We start from the raw sequence: 19,326 nt of genomic DNA, 5'->3' as shown, positions 1-19,326 counted from the left end.
ACTAGCACGCACATGCGGGGGAACCTTTACCTTTACCTTAATTAACAGGCAAGACTTAACTGATCAACAAAAGCAACCTACTGAAATCTGGATTAGCCTACCTTCACTAACCAAAACATGCAGCTTAGTTCTCAAGTTGTTTAAGAATGAAAAAATGTAGAAATTTAACCTTCAGATACTATTGTTGTTAAATTTATATCTGGCCATAATACCTAGTTTCTGGTACAAAAATGTTTTTCCAACAACAAAGCTTCTCAACTTTTCTATTTTCTATCAAGAAATCTGTGACTGACAATTATAACAAAAAGAATTACATTCCCCCCCCTTAAATATTAACATTAAACATTAAAAGATTTACAGATATCCTGTTATTATTGCATTTTAAAATGCCCTTAAATAGTATGGATGGTACTTGTTGAAGACATTTTAAAATTTAATAATACAAGTACATTTTATTGTTACAGCAAAAACTCAAATAAAATAATTCCAGTAGTAGCTGAAAGCAAAGACAAAAAGTGGCTGAGAAAGCGCAAACTTCCATATGAAGTAGCTGCTTCTTTGCAAACAATGGTGAGACACAAAGAAAACAATGGAAGCAGCAAAAGGGAAAAAACTTTCTTTGCTTCTAGCTTGCAACACAGTGAAAGAGTGAAAAGACACACTTGGGAGTTCTACTTGTTGCAGACACAAAACATGAATTGTAAAGCAGGAATATTCAAAAAGTAGAAGCTGAATGGAAAAAGGCGGCTTGCGGCTTTGCCTGGGTCACCCACGGCCTCTTCCCTTTCTTGCTACTTTGCGAGAAATATCAGAAAGGAGATAAAAAATGGAGAGAGAAAGGTTTTCTTTATTCTTTCTGTGACTTACAAAGCAGTACTTTAAACCCTAACAGGAAAAAGCGGAGGGATGGAGGGGCTGAAGGTCAATCTCCTTGAGTTGGGATGATGAAAGGTATGACATTGTTGTCCTCACAGCCTATTAGACTAAAGCCATGTACCACGCCTGGTATGCATATTATCATCCAAAAAACAACATTCGGCTGATACAAAGGGTAGAGTTTCACAATTTTATTGTGAAATCAGTTTTATTTTTGATACATTCAAGACACCAGTTTTCCAAGTGCTAGTGATATTCACTAGCAAATATAGGAAAAAAGTATCTTTGTGTTGAAAAATATATTGTATTAAATATTCACAGTGTCTTAGCATGCCTTTTCTGTTACAACACGTATATATACCGACTTCCAAAACTGCAGTCCTTAAGTAATATCCCCAAATCACTTAAACAAGTGAGATTGGTCAAAATATTATTTATTGCACTTATAGTAGTTATAGTACTTAACAGACCACTCATGCACTTAAGATATTAGTCTGCATTTACCTGGCTAAAGCTACTAGTAATTTTGATAAATGTTATGCTACCTAGAATTCCATTACTGTGTGGAGTATATTTGCAAAGATGTTCAGTTTTATGCTATAATATACAAAAGGATTTTTTCCAGAAAACACTACTTAAATTTCATGCAATGATCAAATACAAAGGGATTTTAAATCAACCTGATGTTCTGATATGAAAAATAATGATGATTAAGTCCAGAAAATTTTTGAAGGGGTATGATACAACTGAAATGACAAGCAACTTGACTGTAAGCCCAAATAAATTAGAATTATGCAGAAAATTCCATGAATTAAAGACCAGATAAGGAATATTAACATTTCATAATTTTACAGATTTTTCAACAGGTAAGAGTGGTTATTGGAAGGCAAACTGTACAAGAAACCATTTTTATTCTCAAAGCATTGCACTTAAAAATAATACACAGTTCCTTTTCTAGGCCTTTATTTCATGAAGAAAATAAAGAAAACCAAGAAGCTGGCACAACCAAATTTCATCAAGCATTTAAATGAAAATACCAGCTTATATAAATAGTATGTATTTTAAAAAACATGCTGTTGATTATTCATCATGGTGGCAATGCCCATGTATTGTCATATTTCAGAAACATGTATTTATAGGCTAATTTTCATGCACACATTAGTTATCCAGATATTACAAATATAATTCAAATTCCCAATATTTATACGAACTCTTTTGCACCATTGATACCTGACTTATACAGCACACACAATCAATTGTGCACAAATAAGTATGAATTTTTACACTGCAAAAGTCAAATTGTGTGAAAGTCAAAAGGCATAAAATTGTATGTTGAGAGAAGTCATCTTACCACAAGCAGATGTCTATTTTAATGCAATGTCATGAGTGTAACACTGAGGAAAAAGTCTGTTGTTGCTGCTTACATGGCGAGACTTTCTGACTTGGGCTGGTTAAATTGAGCTACAGAAAATTTGTTTTGAGTTAGCTATTAATAACTTGTAATGTGTGAATTTAAACTATCTTTCTCTTTTAAAAAGAACAGAGTGATATTCAACATTCTTTGAATTGCAATTCTCAGCATTCTTTTAAAAAAATTAAAAGATCTATACTTTCTGCAGCTTCACAAAATTGTTTTTCCCTTCTCTTTCCAGCACTGAGAAAGTTGATTATGCAGAATGAGGAAATCCATCAATGTTTCAAAAACCTTCAAAATTGCTCAGAGATTCACCCATTTGTAAAAATTAAAAGTCCAGTAGTTGAGGACAAGCCACAAGGCAAATTTATAAGTAGGTATTTTGACTACCAAAGTCTGAATACAAAAAATACAATTGATTTCAAAGTCAAAATTAGAATGGTGCTTACTATATAGATGTTTTAAAGACAAAACTTGTACATTTATTTTTTTTAAATTAAAACTTTATTATAAAAAAAATCCTGAATTCTTTATCTCTATCAAACCACACGTAAGTTTAACTCTTAAATGTAATTTGTTGCCTCTAAATGTAATTGGTGGCTCATAATCAAATGAATATATCTCTGTGCTACCCAAAAGGCAAATATACAATGTCAGCAGGTGAATCCTTCCTAGTTTTGAATAAAACATCTGTTATTTTAAATCATAAGAAAATTAGGAATTACTAGATAGCTATTGCATGTCCAACTTACAAAGTCATCTCAGCAGTTTTGGAGCCCTGGACTTAAATTTCAACTTTGTAGTTTGAGCAAAACCCATCACATGCCACTGGTTGCTCACTGAGATAAGTAAATTAATCCTAGCATATTCTCTGCATATTTCTGCCCTGATTAGGACAAACGAATTGTAGCTGCCGGGATAATCATAGGCATCACCCAGGCCTATAAAAGACTGCATGCAGTTTATGTAGAACTTGCAAAGAAATGTATTAAATAAGTTTTTCAATTGTATATAACCATAAAAGGATCATTACTGCATTATAGTTGATCATCATAAAAATAAGAGAATTGGAAACTATCATTTAGGTGATTGAGTTTAACTCCTTCCTTGGTGTTGGAATCAAAATTCAGGAAATTCCAACCAGAGCTTGCATATGTACAAGAACAGGGATCATTTTGCAAGAGAATTTGTTGCACTGTCACTTATTAAGATTTCCTTAATATCCCACCAGAATCTATTATCCTATACTTTAAGGCTATTACTCCATGCACTGCACCATGGGATAACAGACCTTCTGAGTGATTCCCCCTCCCACCCACCCCATATTTGAAGAGCACCACAGTGCATTATATCAGCACTTTCCCAAGAGCATTTCCGGTCCCTTGCTTCTTCAGTATGTAAGATGCATCCCCCTCTTCCCTCCTTTCATACATAAATTAGCTTCTTTTTAAAATGAACTTACACTCTTGCCAAGTAGTTTCTAACATAGGTTGTCACCTGGGGAAGCAATTTGTGGGAGGCACTTCTGGGGCAGGATTAGCCCTCCATTTCCTGCACATAATAACCTGAAAATTCATGCACACACATAGTAAGTATGCTTGGAAAATTCATATTTCAGCCAATATGAACCGAAACTCTTCTCAAGTGTAATTTGCAATGGGCACCTTACATTGGGAACAGTAAAGCATTAAGCCCACCTCTCCTCCCGCACAATACGACACAGCTGTGCATACCTGGCCCAACTGAGAAAAGCCCTTGCGAATACCATTTTTTTTCAAGCTGAAGCGTCAAATGAAGACGGCAATGGATGTGTGATGAGAGAGAGAAATGTTTTGACCGGCATATACTTTCCAGTTGGTAAGGCATGTAAAAATCCAATTCTACTGTAGTAATACTTGATTTATAAATCAAAAAAACATAAGTCTTTGCATTCAAGTTAAAATGTTTGTTGCACTTGGCATTCAATTAAAAGCACGTCAAAATAGGAACACTGTTTTTTGATCCTCTTCTTTGTTGATAGTGCAATTTACTCGTGCCCTGGTGACCTAGCAGGTGCAACACACACGATATGGGGTTGCCCTTGAACACCACTCAGAAGCTTCAACTGGTCCAAGAGGTGGCTGCAGCATGAGCAGTAATAGGCGTACCTTTGCATGCCCATGTAATACCTCTGTTTTGTGAGCTATAGTGCTGCTTACTTTACTTCCAGGTACAATTCAAGGTGCTGGTTGTTACCTATTAAGCCCCAAATAGGTAAGGATTGCCTAACTCCCATAATATCTGACTGGTTGATTCAATCTGGCAGGGATAGTGCACTCTGGGTTTCTTTCACAATGTCATATATTGGGACCCCTGCCTTCTCTATAGCAGACCTACTCTCTGGAATGAGTTTTCTCCGGAGATCTGGATGGACTGATTCTGCTGCTGTTTAGGAGAACCACAAAAACCTGGCTCTCCACCCAAGACATTGGCAAAAAAGAGTGACACCCCTCATTTCATTGTACTAACCATCTTTTATTTTTTTATCTTTTATGCTTTATTGACTTAACTGTAATTTCTTTAATTGGTGTGAGCTGCCCAGAGTCAGCAAATTCAATAAATTATTACTATAGTTGTGCGTATAATCAACCAGATATTTAGAGTGGATTGGGCATTTTTATTCACCTATGTAATCCTTTCCGAGGACCTGTGAATAGGTAGATGTTGTTTGATGATGTTAAAGGTATCACTGTAGGATGTAGTATGAAGTAATTTTTGCAACTGACTGATGGTGATTTTGTTAATGCTGATGATGTTCAAGTGGTGTTCCAGATGTTATGGAATTGCACCTAAGTCGCCCATTACTATTGTACTATATCTGCTTTCTTTTGTCACAGGCATTCTACTTTTATTTGTGGGTCTGTGGATTTTGTGATTTTCTTCAGTTCTTTCTTTTCTATTCTGCTTTCTCCAGGTACTGCAACATCCGCTATGCAAACTTTTTTGTCTCTAGGTTAACATGTTTTTGTGGCATATTATGCATGGAACTATGTGAAATCACAGCTTCCAATTCTTTAGCCCTCATAGGTATCGACTTCTTCCCAAGAACCTAGGATCTTATAATATACTGGCATAGTACATGTGCTGATCCAAGCAATGTGGCCTTTTGTAATTGACAGATGGAAATTTGATCAATGCAGAGATTCACTAAATGTTGTCCAAGGTATTTTCGGTACAGCACCCAGTGTGCTGATAACCACAGTGACCATCCCGACTAGTTTGAGACAGTTGCTAAGAACTGAATCATAAGCAGGTAACTGTGGGTGGTGGTGCAATAGCTGGAACTTTAAGGGCTGGCTGTGCCACCGCAACTTTGAATATTTGCTCCACAAGTGACCGGGAAGCGAGGACTGCTTCTACTGTATTTGTGGATTCGTCTTTCATTCAAATATGTGCCCTATTGTAAAAATGGGGAAAGGTAGCTCATCTAGAAAGCTAAGGCAACAATCAACATACCTAATGAATGCCTGTAGAATATGTTTAATTCATGTTCCCCAGGAACACAGTCCATCTAGCTCAGGGGTAGGCAACCTTGGCTCTTTTATGACTCGTGGACTTCAACTCCCAGAATTCCTCAAGACCATGAGTCATAAAAGAGCCAAGGTTGCCTACCCCTGATCTAGTTGGTAAAAGTCCTTTCCTTTCCTTTCCTTTCCTTTCCTTTCCTTTCCTTTCCTTTCCTTTCCTGGTGGCTGCAAACTGTGCATGTGAAAATTAACTCCAATATCATAACCTAAAGCTATGCATTCACAAAACAATGTTCTTAGAAGTGTTAACAGGACCTGACTGCTTTCATGAGAATGACAAAACCGTATGACTGGGCTGTTCCACAAGTTCTGCCCTGCCGTTGCCCTGTATGCAAGGTTGCCACACAGAAAAGGGCAGGGCTGGTCTGGCAATGCTGCTTTAGCTAGGACTAGGCTGCCCTTTGACCCCTTGCCTCTGCTGCAGATGCTGCTGGGTGTCCTATCCAAGGATGGCAAGAACCGACAAGCCAAAGGTGCAAAGCTAAGGAAATCAAGCAGGGTTCATGTCTGGATAGGAGCCTATCAGAGAATCTACTATAAGAGTTAGGTAGGAACACATTTCTCAAGAAGGCAATAAGAAGCCACTTGCATACTGTGCCAAGAAAACTGCATGAACATGTCTATGAAGTCATCACTGTCAATCAGAAGCCTTTTTATTTTAGCAATTAAAAAAGTCAAGCAGGAATAGCCAAACACTACTGTAGGCCAAATATACTTACAATAAACTAGAATACTTTACAGAATTCTTATGCAAATATATTGACATATTGGGGAAATAAATATATTGGGTAAGTAGCAAAATGACAACCTCTAAAGCATTCAATGGTTGTTGTTTTGTTTTTTTTTTTAAAAAAAAACCATTATTTAAGTCACAGTAAAGCTCATTCTTTCATATGTGAGTAGCAACTTTTTTAGACCTGTATGCACAAACAAGGAAGATGGATAATATTTAGACAATTACCTGAATTGTGTCAATTTAAATTAACTTAGAGTGTTATACTGAATTTGTCATCTCGTTAAAGAAGATAAACTTCTAGCAGAAAATGACATATAATTATAGCACTTCCTAACTAGACTGCTACTTACCAAGAATAAAAATTATAAATATAGCTTCATAGCATTAATCTTAAAATGCATCATGCATTCTTGAATCAACCCATAAATACAATTTCAAAAATCTAAAATAATAAACAAGATCTAAAAAATAATAAAATACTACATGGACAATGAATTCTGCTTTGAAAGAGCAGATCTGGCTATCCTGATTCATATACTAGTCATAAATGAGCTAGAATTACGTTATCTAATGCATTTCTAAAATACAGCAGTCAACTTCAGTTATGGACGAATGGTAACACTGCTGAGTTTATTTAAATTAAAATGCTATACAGTAGTCTAAATTTCTGAAATTTGGTATATTGGACATGTTTTATTCAAGTCAACATGAAAAACATCAAGAATTTTCAGTGAGATAAAAAAGCTCGCCTACTAATTAAACCTCATTACAAAATGTTCTATATGTTTCTCTGTTCACACACACGTTTCTAGGATTGCAATGACGTAAAAGAATCAGGCATCTCCCAACAAACAACTTTTTTAGATCATTTAATAAAAATCTGTACTCTCCACAATTGACCAGCTGTTGTAATTTTTTATTAATTAAAGTTTAAACAGTAACTGCTAAAAACATAATTATGTCATATCCTTTTTCTATCAGTCTAGGTAGGAAAGCAAACAGTATCCAGCAACCTGATAGCAAAACTGAAACCATGATTTCGATCTTCCTATACTGGAATCCAAAGAAATAGTCCCGTTGTTCGATACCATTTTCTTTTGTCCTTCATCTAACAACATCAAGTATCCAAGCACCCTTGTACGATCCAGTGGATGGAGTTCTTAATATCCCAGATTTTTCATGATGCTGGCAAAATCCCAGCAACTGGGAGATGTAATTACAAAGTTATATAAAATAAGGTTTGCTGAAGGTCAATAAAGTGTTGCATTTCATTCCATTTTAATCCACTCACTGTAATTTGTTTGGAACAAACACAGAATCTGAACCAACTGTTCACTACACACTCTGATTTTCAGGGAGGAAATGTCTTTATGAGAAGTTCTCCACATTTTCTAGAGATACCAAGTGTCTAACAGATTGGAATTCCTAAACAATAACAAGAGCGGTGCTTTGCTAGATCTATTTTTACCCCTTGCCATTTCTATTTGTAGCTAAATGTACTACAATAGAACATTAACTTCTAATACACAAATCAACCAAAATATACTAAATGCATCTAAACTTCACTCAAAATTTATAATTTATTGTAAAAATTACGATATCTTCCCAAATCAACAACTGCTTAAATTTAGCATTAATACATTCAATAATGTCGCACTTTTATAAGATAGGAAGAAAGATTAATATTCATAACAGTCTTTCAGACATTTAATAGCTATACTTTCTTCAGGAAGAAATTCACATGGGTGAATTGTTTTCCTGAACAGAAGCTTTACATCCTTAACTAAAAAGTTAATCCCTGCATATCACCCAGCATGTTCCCAGTTCTACATGGTTTTTAAGGTTAAGCCTCCTTAAAATCAAGCACAACTAACTAGTGACTTCATAGAGCTGCAGTTTTCTTGGCAGTGATACAGAAGTAATTTGTCACTGTCTTCTTCTGGGTAGTTTTTTTCACCTTCTCAGCACAGCCTATTGAGTAGTACCTATAGTATCCTCTGAAGATCTCCTACTGAAATATTAGCCAGGACTGACTTGGCTTAGGTCCTCATACCAAACAAGGTTAGCCAACTGCTACCATCTGCTCCACTCAGTAAACATCTTATAGATGTGTAATTTTCTACTGCATTACCTTAAAAAAGCTATCTCATCCTCCTCAATGAGGGAGGGAGGGAGAGAAACGGGGGGGGGGGTTGGTGGTAGAGAGAAACCTGAAGGGATAGGATGCAAGGCTGAGGAGTTTTTAATGGCTTGAGCAAAAATGACATTTTACTGCCACACAAGTAGCTTTTCTAATTCAAAAGAAAGGATTTTGGTTGATTTATAAATAGGATTATTAATAAAAAAAGAATCCATTATAAGAATCAAATCGGTTGTTTTAGTTACTCCACAAAGAGAACAGCTGATCTGCAGGACCTACAAAAGATCTCTGATATTTTTTTCCCCACTATGACTGGGATTCTATTTAAGTAATATACAAAGAAAATCTTATGCAGAAACTCATGCTCACCATACATAAGGAAAAAGAGGTCAGTGGAAGCAAAACAAGTTTGAAGGGGGGGTTTTTTGGTTTTTTTTTAAACCCTGCAGATATGAAGAAAGTAACGAACCTTTCTTTCCTCAGCTCAGTATTCTAAAGACTGGGATTTAGTTTGACTTTCAATTTGCTGGGTCCCGACTTCTAGCAAGCAGGAAGTAGTGGGGTATGGATTTTCTCTTCTCTTTATAGACGGAGAAGGCTATCCTTTTACAATCTCCCGTGCAATTAATAAAATGGCCTTTAATTTATGAACACAAACATTTCAATCAGCCAAAAACATGACATAACGTAAGACTACGTATAGAGAATTATCACCTGCCCCAAAGTACTGAATGTTACTTTTAAATCAAGAAATTGTATACTGCTCATGACAAGTATACACACTATAACAAGTAAACGGTTTCAATCACTATAGAAGGAATCTGTGCATGAAACATATTGTGGCAGAAAGTATTCCCGCAAAAAGCCAATTTGAAAAACTGACAAATTGGAGGACAACACTTGTAGGTGTTGAAATAAGGTTGTATGTCCTAACTATCTTGCTTTTTTATGTACTTTAAAACAGGAGACAGGAAAATAATTAAACATCAATCAGTGTTTCTTAATTCTCAAGAAAAATCTAATCTAAGTTTTGTGGAAATATCTTAGTTCAAGATGTCTCAGGGTATCTTTTTTTTTTAAAGGAAGAGTAAAATCCACCTAAGTACGCATACATATGTGAATACGGAACATAATGCATTTTCTTTACTGTACTGTAGCAGGTAAACTATGCCAATATCACTTGCAAGAATTTAAAAATGGACCAGGAATTATTTGAAAATTCTACTTCAAAGTACTGGCAGTTAAAGAATGTAGCCAGAAGTATAAGCTCAACTTATTACAACTTTTAATCACCAAGAATGAAAGAACTGGAAACAGAGAAGAGGTCCCCAGATCTTTGGGATTATATCTGACTATTCAAGTTTTGAGCTTTACTTTAAATCTCCCCTATCTCCAAAAGTTCAAATTTTTACCCCAACTGAATATTGTTAATGAACCACTAAAAAGCCTCTACTTACTTAAACTCTTTCAGTAACTTGAAACTGGTCAAATAAATCTAAGCACCCTAAATCTAATGGCTAATGTCCCTGACTCAACTCCAGGACTGTTTATTTAGGGGGTGTTCAAGATGATGATGATGATAATGACAATGATTTGTTTTCATATTCCACCTTTCATTCAGAAGGTGACAGCAGCATATTTACCCCATAACTCTGTAGCCAGGTTGGGCTGAGAAAAGAGTGGCCCAAATTTATCCAATGAGATTTAATAGTTGAGGACAGACTAGAATCAAGTCTCTACCCACCCAATTCAACACTTTAACTACTACACCAAACTAGTAATGAGAACTGAAGAGAACAACGATCTATCTAGAAATAAATACCACTTACTAATATTTAATACAATTATTATACATGAAGTAGGGAATGGTAATTTGTTACCTCAACAATATCTGAGTTAGTTCTGCTCTCATGGGGTTCGTTGTATTCTGTGTATTTCAGAAGAACTTTGTCCATATCAGTGCTGGCATATTGAAAGAGCTTATTAGAACTGTTGAAAATTATGAGTGCTATTTCACAGTCACAAAGCACGCTTAGTTCATAGGCTTTCTTCATTAATCCAAACTTTCTTTTTGTGAAGGTCACCTAAAAACAAAAGGGGAGAAGAAATATTTCAGCGGGATGTATTTAATGGCAAAAGTCTGAATATGTTCCAGAACAGCCAGGCTCACCAGACTTTTGAGGTTACTTTTTCATGTTAATAGAGCTCTTTTACAGGATATCATAAATTGCATTTTGAAGTCTCTCTCTTTCTCTCTCTCTCTCTCTATCTATATGAGAAAGAGAGAGAGAGAGATAGCAGGCATCAGAATTTCATTTTTTTAATGTGTGCCAGTGGGTTCACAGAAAAAAGTGACAATAAAGGTTATCTTATATGTTATTATGTTATCTTATATTATGTATTCTGTAAATCTATTATTTTATCAACAGAGAAAATGATTAAAGTAAAAACAGAAATAATTGAATATACGTAGACATGAAGTCAACCATGAACTTAGGATGTTCTTCCAAAAAAAAAGCAGACAACAAAACATCATTGGGCAAAAAGTCTTTCAGAAATGGTGGGTGCTCCATCACTAGAGATTTTTACAAAAGGGATTGGACAATCACTTGTTCTGATGAGCAGCAGAGTGGACTAGAAAACCTCCAACATCCCTTACAACTTGTTATTCTGTTTTATTACAGCTCCAATCATCGGCATAGAAACAAAGAACGGCTGCTTCAGAAAAGAAAGGTATCAATTTGGACAAAGATTAATCTGGGCGGGTTACTAAAAATCATCATTGCTGAACGTCCATCATGACGAATAATGAAAGACTTGCAGTGAACTAGATGTCAGAATCACTCAGAGCTGCAAAAAACCTAATTCTCAGCATAATCCAATGTTAAATTTGTGCCGCCCTCTGGAAGCAATACTAATCACATAATTTGAAGCACATTCTCTAAACAGGAAGGATCTACTTGACCTCTGCAAATATTTTTCATTTCCTCCAGTATTTTCAGCTGTGTTTCCCATGCCAAGAAGCCTGTATGTTTTGGGGGTATTATATAATCAGATAAACATATTAAACTGAAACAATTTATTACTTATAAGAAACACTGAATACTTATATGCACGAAGAGCACAGAAAGACCGTTACCTACAATTTAATGTTATTCAAAGGCTAGAAAGAAAGCATCTGAGTTTCTATGTCCTCCATCTCACTAAGGATAGTCCAGCAAATTAAAACAGATAAATAATGGAACAATTAGTCACAAGCTAGATCTACAAAGTAAGTTTGAACTGGGAATATCACACTTGGCTTAAAACAATGATTTCAACAGATTTTAGGTTACCATATGTAAAAACAACTGGCTGTGTAACTCCAAGGTTATATAACACAATGTATTTGAGAAGAAAAACCACAGCCGTTCCTTTTTACTCATTGTCATATTTGATTTTTTTAAAAAGAAAAAACAACCAGGAACAATATGGTCTTTAATGTAAAGCAGCTGCTCCATCTATTATTGTTTTTGGAAGGATGCCCATTATTTAACAAAGTGACAGCTCGCTTTAATGAACAGTACAGGTGATCCTCAACTTACAACAGTTCATTTAGTGATCAAAGTTACAAAAGCACTGAAAAATGTGACTTATGACCGTTTTTCACACTTACAACCATTGCAGCATGCCGATGATCATATAATCAAAATTCGGATGCTCGGCAACGGGGTCCATGTCCCCAGGTGTGTGTGTGTGTGTCACGTGATCACCTTTTGCGACCTTCTAACAAGCCAAGTCAACAGGGAAGCCAGATTCACTTAACAAACGGGTTACTAAACAAATTTGTAGTGATTCACTTAACTGTGGCAAGAAAGGTTGCAACATGGGGCAAAACTCACTTAACTGTCTTATTTAGCAACTGAAATTTTGCGCTCAAGTCGAGGAGTAATCATTATTAATTGCTACTATAGTGTAAAAGCAGGTATATAGGACTGCTCTAGGGACAGATAAAGCTTGGCAGTTCCCACAGGACTACCGAATGTTTAAATGCAAGAGTATGAGTTTAAGAATTATAAAGTAGTTCTTCATGTAAAGCCATCCATTTGCTCATTCTTACTTCCTTCTGGGATACTGGCCAAACATGTGTAATAAGTGGGATCAAGAGTCAAATGAAGCACACAGATATACACATATCTGGCAGTTGTCCAAAAAGTGAGTTCACAAAGCTCTGTCAGGGAAACATTCCGAGAGGAGATTATTTTGCTGCAAATTGCACCAGATAGGAAGTCTAGCTACCAAATACTTTACCTACTAAAAGCTAAGTTAAAGCATTTGTCTCAATGTCCTGTTGGTGAATTTAAGATCAGAGAAATGAACTCCAAAATGGATGGATGGATGGATGATGCGCCAGATAGAATTTCTGCCAGCAGCCTGCAGGGTTGTTTTTAGTATCTTATTCAAGTTCTCAATTATGGGTTTTCTTTTGAGTCCTCAGTCAAAATCCCATCTCCAACCATTTGACTTTTAAACTAAAAAGGCAGTAGCCATTTCGGCACAATTGTGCGTAGGTTGCTTGCTTATTCCCAACCAACCATCTTCTGATAAAAGCTGCCTTCCTTAAATTGCTTTTTACCTATAGAGGAAAAGATACTGGAATCCTTGTAATTTCCCAATGTAAGTAGGAAAGGGCTAGGATGAGAAATTAGCCTTTGCAAAATTGAACAAGTCTCCAAGCAAAAGGATTCTAAGCATCTCAAATGGCTGCTTTTCAGGGGCATTTATTGTTTGTGCATCTCCCACATAAACCAAAGTCTCCAACATACTCCAAACTGTTCACACTGTATCTATTTTCTTGCTTGTTTCTCAGAAACATTACAAAAATGTCACCAGAGTTTTACTGTCCAAATATTCTTCAGAGATGTAGAACTATATTTTTTATACTGTATAAACCTTCCAAGTAGCTCAGGTGATTGTACACAGAGCCTCTGCTTCCAGTTTACCTTTCCAAAAGCCACACTGACGCAACTGTATTGTTTCTGTCGTAACTGATTGGTTATTTACTTAACTGAAGCCAGATACAGAAGTAACTCCTTGAAATGCTACACAATGATAAGAAAGTAAATTTCTGAGTTTGACACTCCAGTATTCCTTTGTGTTTTAGCAGACTGAAACTTACCAAATGACACATAATTGCAAAACTCTCCAGGAGATCCTTTATGCTTCATTTTTTTTCTTAACAAACACACTAAAAATATAGTTTTCCGCAGTCGCTTATATCTGCTGGTTAAAAATGGAACTAAAAAGCCTCTTAGAAATAACATTAAGGTAAACAGTCTATGACCTGCAATGTATCATGGAAACACATGCAAATACCTAGAGAGCTGTAAGGATAAAAAGATAGAAATGATGATAAAATGTGATTACTGGCAATCTTTTATTAGTAATTGTAAGATAAAGCAAGACTCATTGTTCTAGTAACAGGATTAGGATTAGAAGACGAAGAGAACAGGAAAGGGAGTAACAATAAACAAAACTGGGATAATTTGCAAGGATGGCCAAGTAGTAGTTTTTGTGAAAACAGTAAGTCAAAGCATTCTGTTCATGCTATCCAGTGATTAATCTAAGACATGTCCCTGCACATCACATTGGCCAAATCTATAAATTTAGATCACCAAACTTTCCAATGTAATTGTAAGCATGGTCAGTGCAAAGCTCTGTTGCAATGAAAACAGATGAAATCTATTCAGTGGGGGGGGGGGGGAAGAAACGTTTTAAAAACAGATTACAACACCTTTAGAAATGTTACGTGTTTTTGAATATTATGAGGCTAATAAAAAAAAATTGGTCCATTATGGAAATTGAGAGTGTTCTCTAATTTTCACCTTCATAAAAGTGATCACTCAATTTTCAATCCTTTGACATTCCCACTGGATCTAAGGTCTATTATCTCTAGAGAGCTGAAATGCCAAGTGTATTAAAATTAATTGAAAGACTTTATTAGGAGGTCTACAAACCTAAGTAAACATTACATTATCACTCCTAATTAATAGGGCAATGCATCTTTCTCTCAATACCGCTCTACATACTGGGGGGGTGTAGAAATTATACACATACCCAGAAAATGCATTTATTCAATTTAGGGACTGTGCTTTGCACTTTGAAGGAATACCATTCAATGCCTAGATAAATACACGAAGCATTTTAATAAAGGAGAGTATATAATCTGATCTATCTCACTGAAATTTGGTGGTTTGATACTGAGGACTGGAAACATTTCAGTTGAAATACTCATCTTATTTAGAAGGAGAATAGCCAGCGGAAAAACAGTAATTAATATGGAATTAATAAAGTAGGTTAATATACATTAATAATATACACGTCACAGAAATTCATGAAACTAGAATCCTTTTTAAAATATCTGGGCAAGAATAATACAATAGGGTTTCTATCACAGTACAAATTCATCATATTCTGTAATCCAGCCAATGAGAGAGAAATGAAAATGAAATTGTTGCCCAGTTCATCACAGCTTTCTACACAATCAAATCTTTTTCCAAACATGACCAGAAATATTCTTGAATATATATTGGAATAGAAATGAAATATTTCAAACGTTGTAGCTGGTTAGAAGTACTCCAAATGAAAAATCATTTTTTAATTTTCTTTTTTATAATTCCATTCCACAGAAAGCATATTACACAAGAGGGGACTTTGCTTTTCGAACTTAATCCTGAGAAATAGAGATCTGGTTGGTCAGCAAAGTGAAAATACAATCCTTTCTTGGTACAGCCTTAATATGTTACATTTTGTAAACCATAGCTTGTAGCTTATACGTAAACAGAGAAAATGTAGTTATTCAAGAAAGCATGGCCAAAAAAAGAGCTTGGCACATTGTGTGAACCATAACTGATTTCAAGTATTAAAGATAAATTTTCCTTAGGTTCATCATTTTACTATTCATTCTCAGGTATCCATCACATATAAGCAGCTCAGAGTTTATACTGTATATGCCGGCATTCACATATATTTATGCCATATTACAAAGATGTACAGTCCTAGTTCTGAATTTTGCTACCTCATTACACAAATTCTTTTTATATTTCTTTTCTATCATCATCATCATCTCATAAGGTCACAAGTTCATATTTATATTAAATCAGTCAACAGCTGGACAATGCTTAGAAATATAAATTTTGCAGCTGGAAAATTCTTGTGTACATGCGCAAAGTTAGGTAACTCTTCCTTTGCAAATAAAAAAGACTAATTCCTAATCACAACAATGGTAGTCTCATATATTAATTCCTCAGAGCATCCGTTTATTCACATAGAGACTGGTAAGCTTACATGTAATCTCAACTGAAGAGTTTTTAAGGGTTTACTTAGTACATACAGATGTAATAAACAGCAACATTGGTATAGATTTTAAAGGGAAACACATAAGCAAGTTGGTGTTGCTACTTCAAACATCCCTAAAGTGTATGTGCAGTGCACTTCCATTCTAACTCTTCTAAAATAGTGGAACATTGACCCTTCCTGTTCATATTTGTTGGCCACTCTGAAACACAAAGCTGGACTGGATAGGTTGTTAGTCTGTTCCATTAGTTATATTTTATATTCTTCTTCTCTTTGTTTACTTTAAAATATTTTTTCTGAATTAACTGAGAATATATAACAAAGCTTTCTCCATTCTAGTCCACATCTAGTTGTCTAAATGTGTGATCTGGACCAGGCAACGCCTAATTCTCAACTGGCAACTGTGGCCATTAGAAGACTGAAGATAGGTACAATTATTAGTTCCTTTTCTATAGCTTTACTAAGCCTAGTGTCCTCATCTGCCTTTACTTGTTAGAACTGTTAGAACAATAGTTCTCAAGGATACACAGAAACAAATGATTAGTTGGCTTCTGCCACATGATTTTAACACTTCAAATTGCTACCTTATTTCTTTTTTTTCCTATAGAACACAATTTTCTGCAACACCCACCCACATCTGCCCTGTCAACAAAGGAGTATGTGGAATCAGATGCTATTAAATCAAGTTCCTAGCATTTTAATGGTACAATCTTTATTTAAAAATAGTACGAACCTGCACTTTAGCCAAATGGTTTCTAGATAGACCAATAAAAAATATGTAGTCACTGAACACAAGCTTACAATAATGATGCAATAATCATATAAGAAAATTGCACAAACTGATTATAAATCAGGACATAACACAGTTGCCAAAGTGATGCACTGGAATGTCTATAAAAATTCAATAATTAATAATTAAATTACTGAAAAAGTAGTCAAAATGAGCAGGTTACGATATTGTGGGATTTTCAAGTACAAAAATCTTATTTTATAACACAACAGATTTAACTGTGGCTGAAAAGAAGAAAGTGTGGATAATTAATACAGCAATGGCAGGGAATAGTAGAATAGAAGATAAAGAATTGGAGAAGATTGTTAAGTATCAAGATATGAAAATCTGAATTGAAAGATTATGGCATAAATTAGCTGTGATGTTCTCAGTGATTATCAGGGCACTGGCTGCAATACCAAACAAATTTGCATGGCACTTAGAAAATCTGTGCATTGACAAAGTTTCCATCTATCAGTTACAAAATATCACACTGGATCATCACATATACTAGGCCAATATGTTACAACAGCCTAGGTTCTTGAAAAGAGCTTGAAGCATATGAAGGCCAACATCAGCTAAAACACTGGCAGTAGTGATTTCACACTGTTGCATATAATAACAACTCCTAGTGAGGCACTACCTTGATGTGGTTGTGGGACTTGTGTGCTCCGAGGAAGATGAGAGCTATGCCAGTATTCTGTTTGCCATTGCACTGATTCCTCTGTCAATGATACTGAACAAGTCAGGCCATGATTAACAAACATCAAAAACATCTGCCAGACTATCCCACTCCGTTGCCAACAATTTGAAGCTATATGGAAAAACACCATCTGAAATAAAATCGTTGCTCAAAACTGTTTGCATATGCAGCCAAAATATTGCAGTGGAGTTTGGAGTGGACAAATGTGCAACCATTACCATCAATAGGGGAAAAACAGTGAAAACTAAAGGAATTAAGATTTCCTATTGAAATATGATCAAGGGTCTGGATGGACGAACACTACAAATACTTGATGTAGGTAACTATATCAAGCCCATTAAAGTCAAGAAGAATATTAGAAGTGAACACATCGTGAAGATTTTAAAGTCCAAACTCAGTGGAGGAAATACAATCAAGGCAATTAACACCTGGACAACTCCAGATACACAGCTGAAATAGTGAACTGGACAGAACTAAAAACCCTGGATAGAAAGACCAGAAAAACAAGACAATGAATCATTCCCTTTAGCCATGCACTGACACTGACAGACTCTACTCACTAATGAAAACCAGGTGGATATGGAATGTTGCAAGTACTCCTGATGGCTGAGAAAAAAATGGCATTGGAAGAATATCGGAAGGACAGTGAAAAAGATGCACTAATGCTAGCACACATCATGAAAATTTACTGAATACCAGAGAGATCAAACTGGCCTATGAGAACAGAGGTGTGGCAAGGATGTATTACGTGGCCAGCCCATTTAAAAAAAAAATAGCAGGGAAAGCAGATAATAAGACCTGGCAATGGATAAAAGCAGGAAAGTTGAAGAAAAGGCTAACTCTGGCTACACAAGATCAAATTTTAAGAACAAACACACAGAAAGTCAGAATTGAGAAGATAACAACAGATAACAAATGCCGCCTCTGCCAAGAAACTAAAGAAACGGTGGACCATGTAGTCAGCAGCTATAAGATCACACAGACCGATTACAAACCACGGCCTGATAAAGTGGCAACAATGGTATATACCATTTGATGACACCATTTTGCACAAGGCAATATCCCGGTTATGTCAAGTAATACAAAATTAGTGCAATTAGTGCAGGTTCGCATCCCACCAGGCTCAAGGTGGACTCAGCCTTCCATCCTTCCGAGGTAGGTAAAATGAGGACCCAGATTGTTGGGGGCAATTAAGCTGACTTTGTAAAAATGCCGCTTGGGGTGTGTGTGAAAGCCCTAATAAGCAGGCATATACATAGAATGAAGGCTACTGCTAAGCTTGTAAGCCGCCCTGAGTCTTCGGAGAAGGGTGGGATATAAATGGAATTTTTTAAAAAAATTATACTGTTTCTCCTGGGTTATAACTGCATGTAGCCCTTCTTGTAAAAGGGAAGTGAATGACATAATTAGCCATCGCAGTAATAGAATGAGATACTGCAAAGCGTCCCAAACCAAGCAAAAGGAGAACATGTGTCCAAGCCATGATTATCAAAGAGATAAAAAGACAAAGAGAGATAGGTTAAAGAAATAGCTACAACTACTAACACTGATCACAGAAATCCATGATTGAATGTCTGCTTCAAGTAGTTGACAAACTTTTATATATAAATCTGTATTATTGAGTAAAATTCTGTTACATAAATATGTAGCTTTTAAAAGCAGATTCCATTCCAGTGCAATGGAAATATTATAAATCCACTAAGTATTCTGTATCATACAGGGGGAAAAAATGAAGTCTTAAATCCGAATATGTTAAAGATGGGGTTCTCAAACTTTTGCAATACTTT

General features: G+C 35.6%; 1 protein-coding gene across 4 annotated transcripts in view; it reads right to left on the bottom strand.

Moving 5' to 3' along the window:
- MEF2A (myocyte enhancer factor 2A) overlaps positions 1-19,326 on the bottom strand; it is an 80,131-nt gene that overhangs the window by 35,412 nt on the left and 25,393 nt on the right. For all 4 annotated transcript variants that reach the window (XM_081337672.1, XM_081337671.1, XM_081337670.1 and 1 more), the window contains exon 3: positions 10,613-10,816. In XM_081337672.1, the coding sequence (XP_081193798.1) occupies positions 10,613-10,816 (204 nt within the window). The remainder of the gene's footprint in view (positions 1-10,612; positions 10,817-19,326) is intronic.

The sequence above is a fragment of the Vipera berus genome (genome assembly GCF_964194415.1).
Source record: "Vipera berus genome assembly, chromosome: 12".
Lineage (NCBI taxonomy): Eukaryota > Metazoa > Chordata > Lepidosauria > Squamata > Viperidae > Vipera > Vipera berus.
The sequence above is the reverse complement of the archived record's forward strand: the minus strand, read 5'-3'. Positions and strand labels throughout refer to the sequence as shown.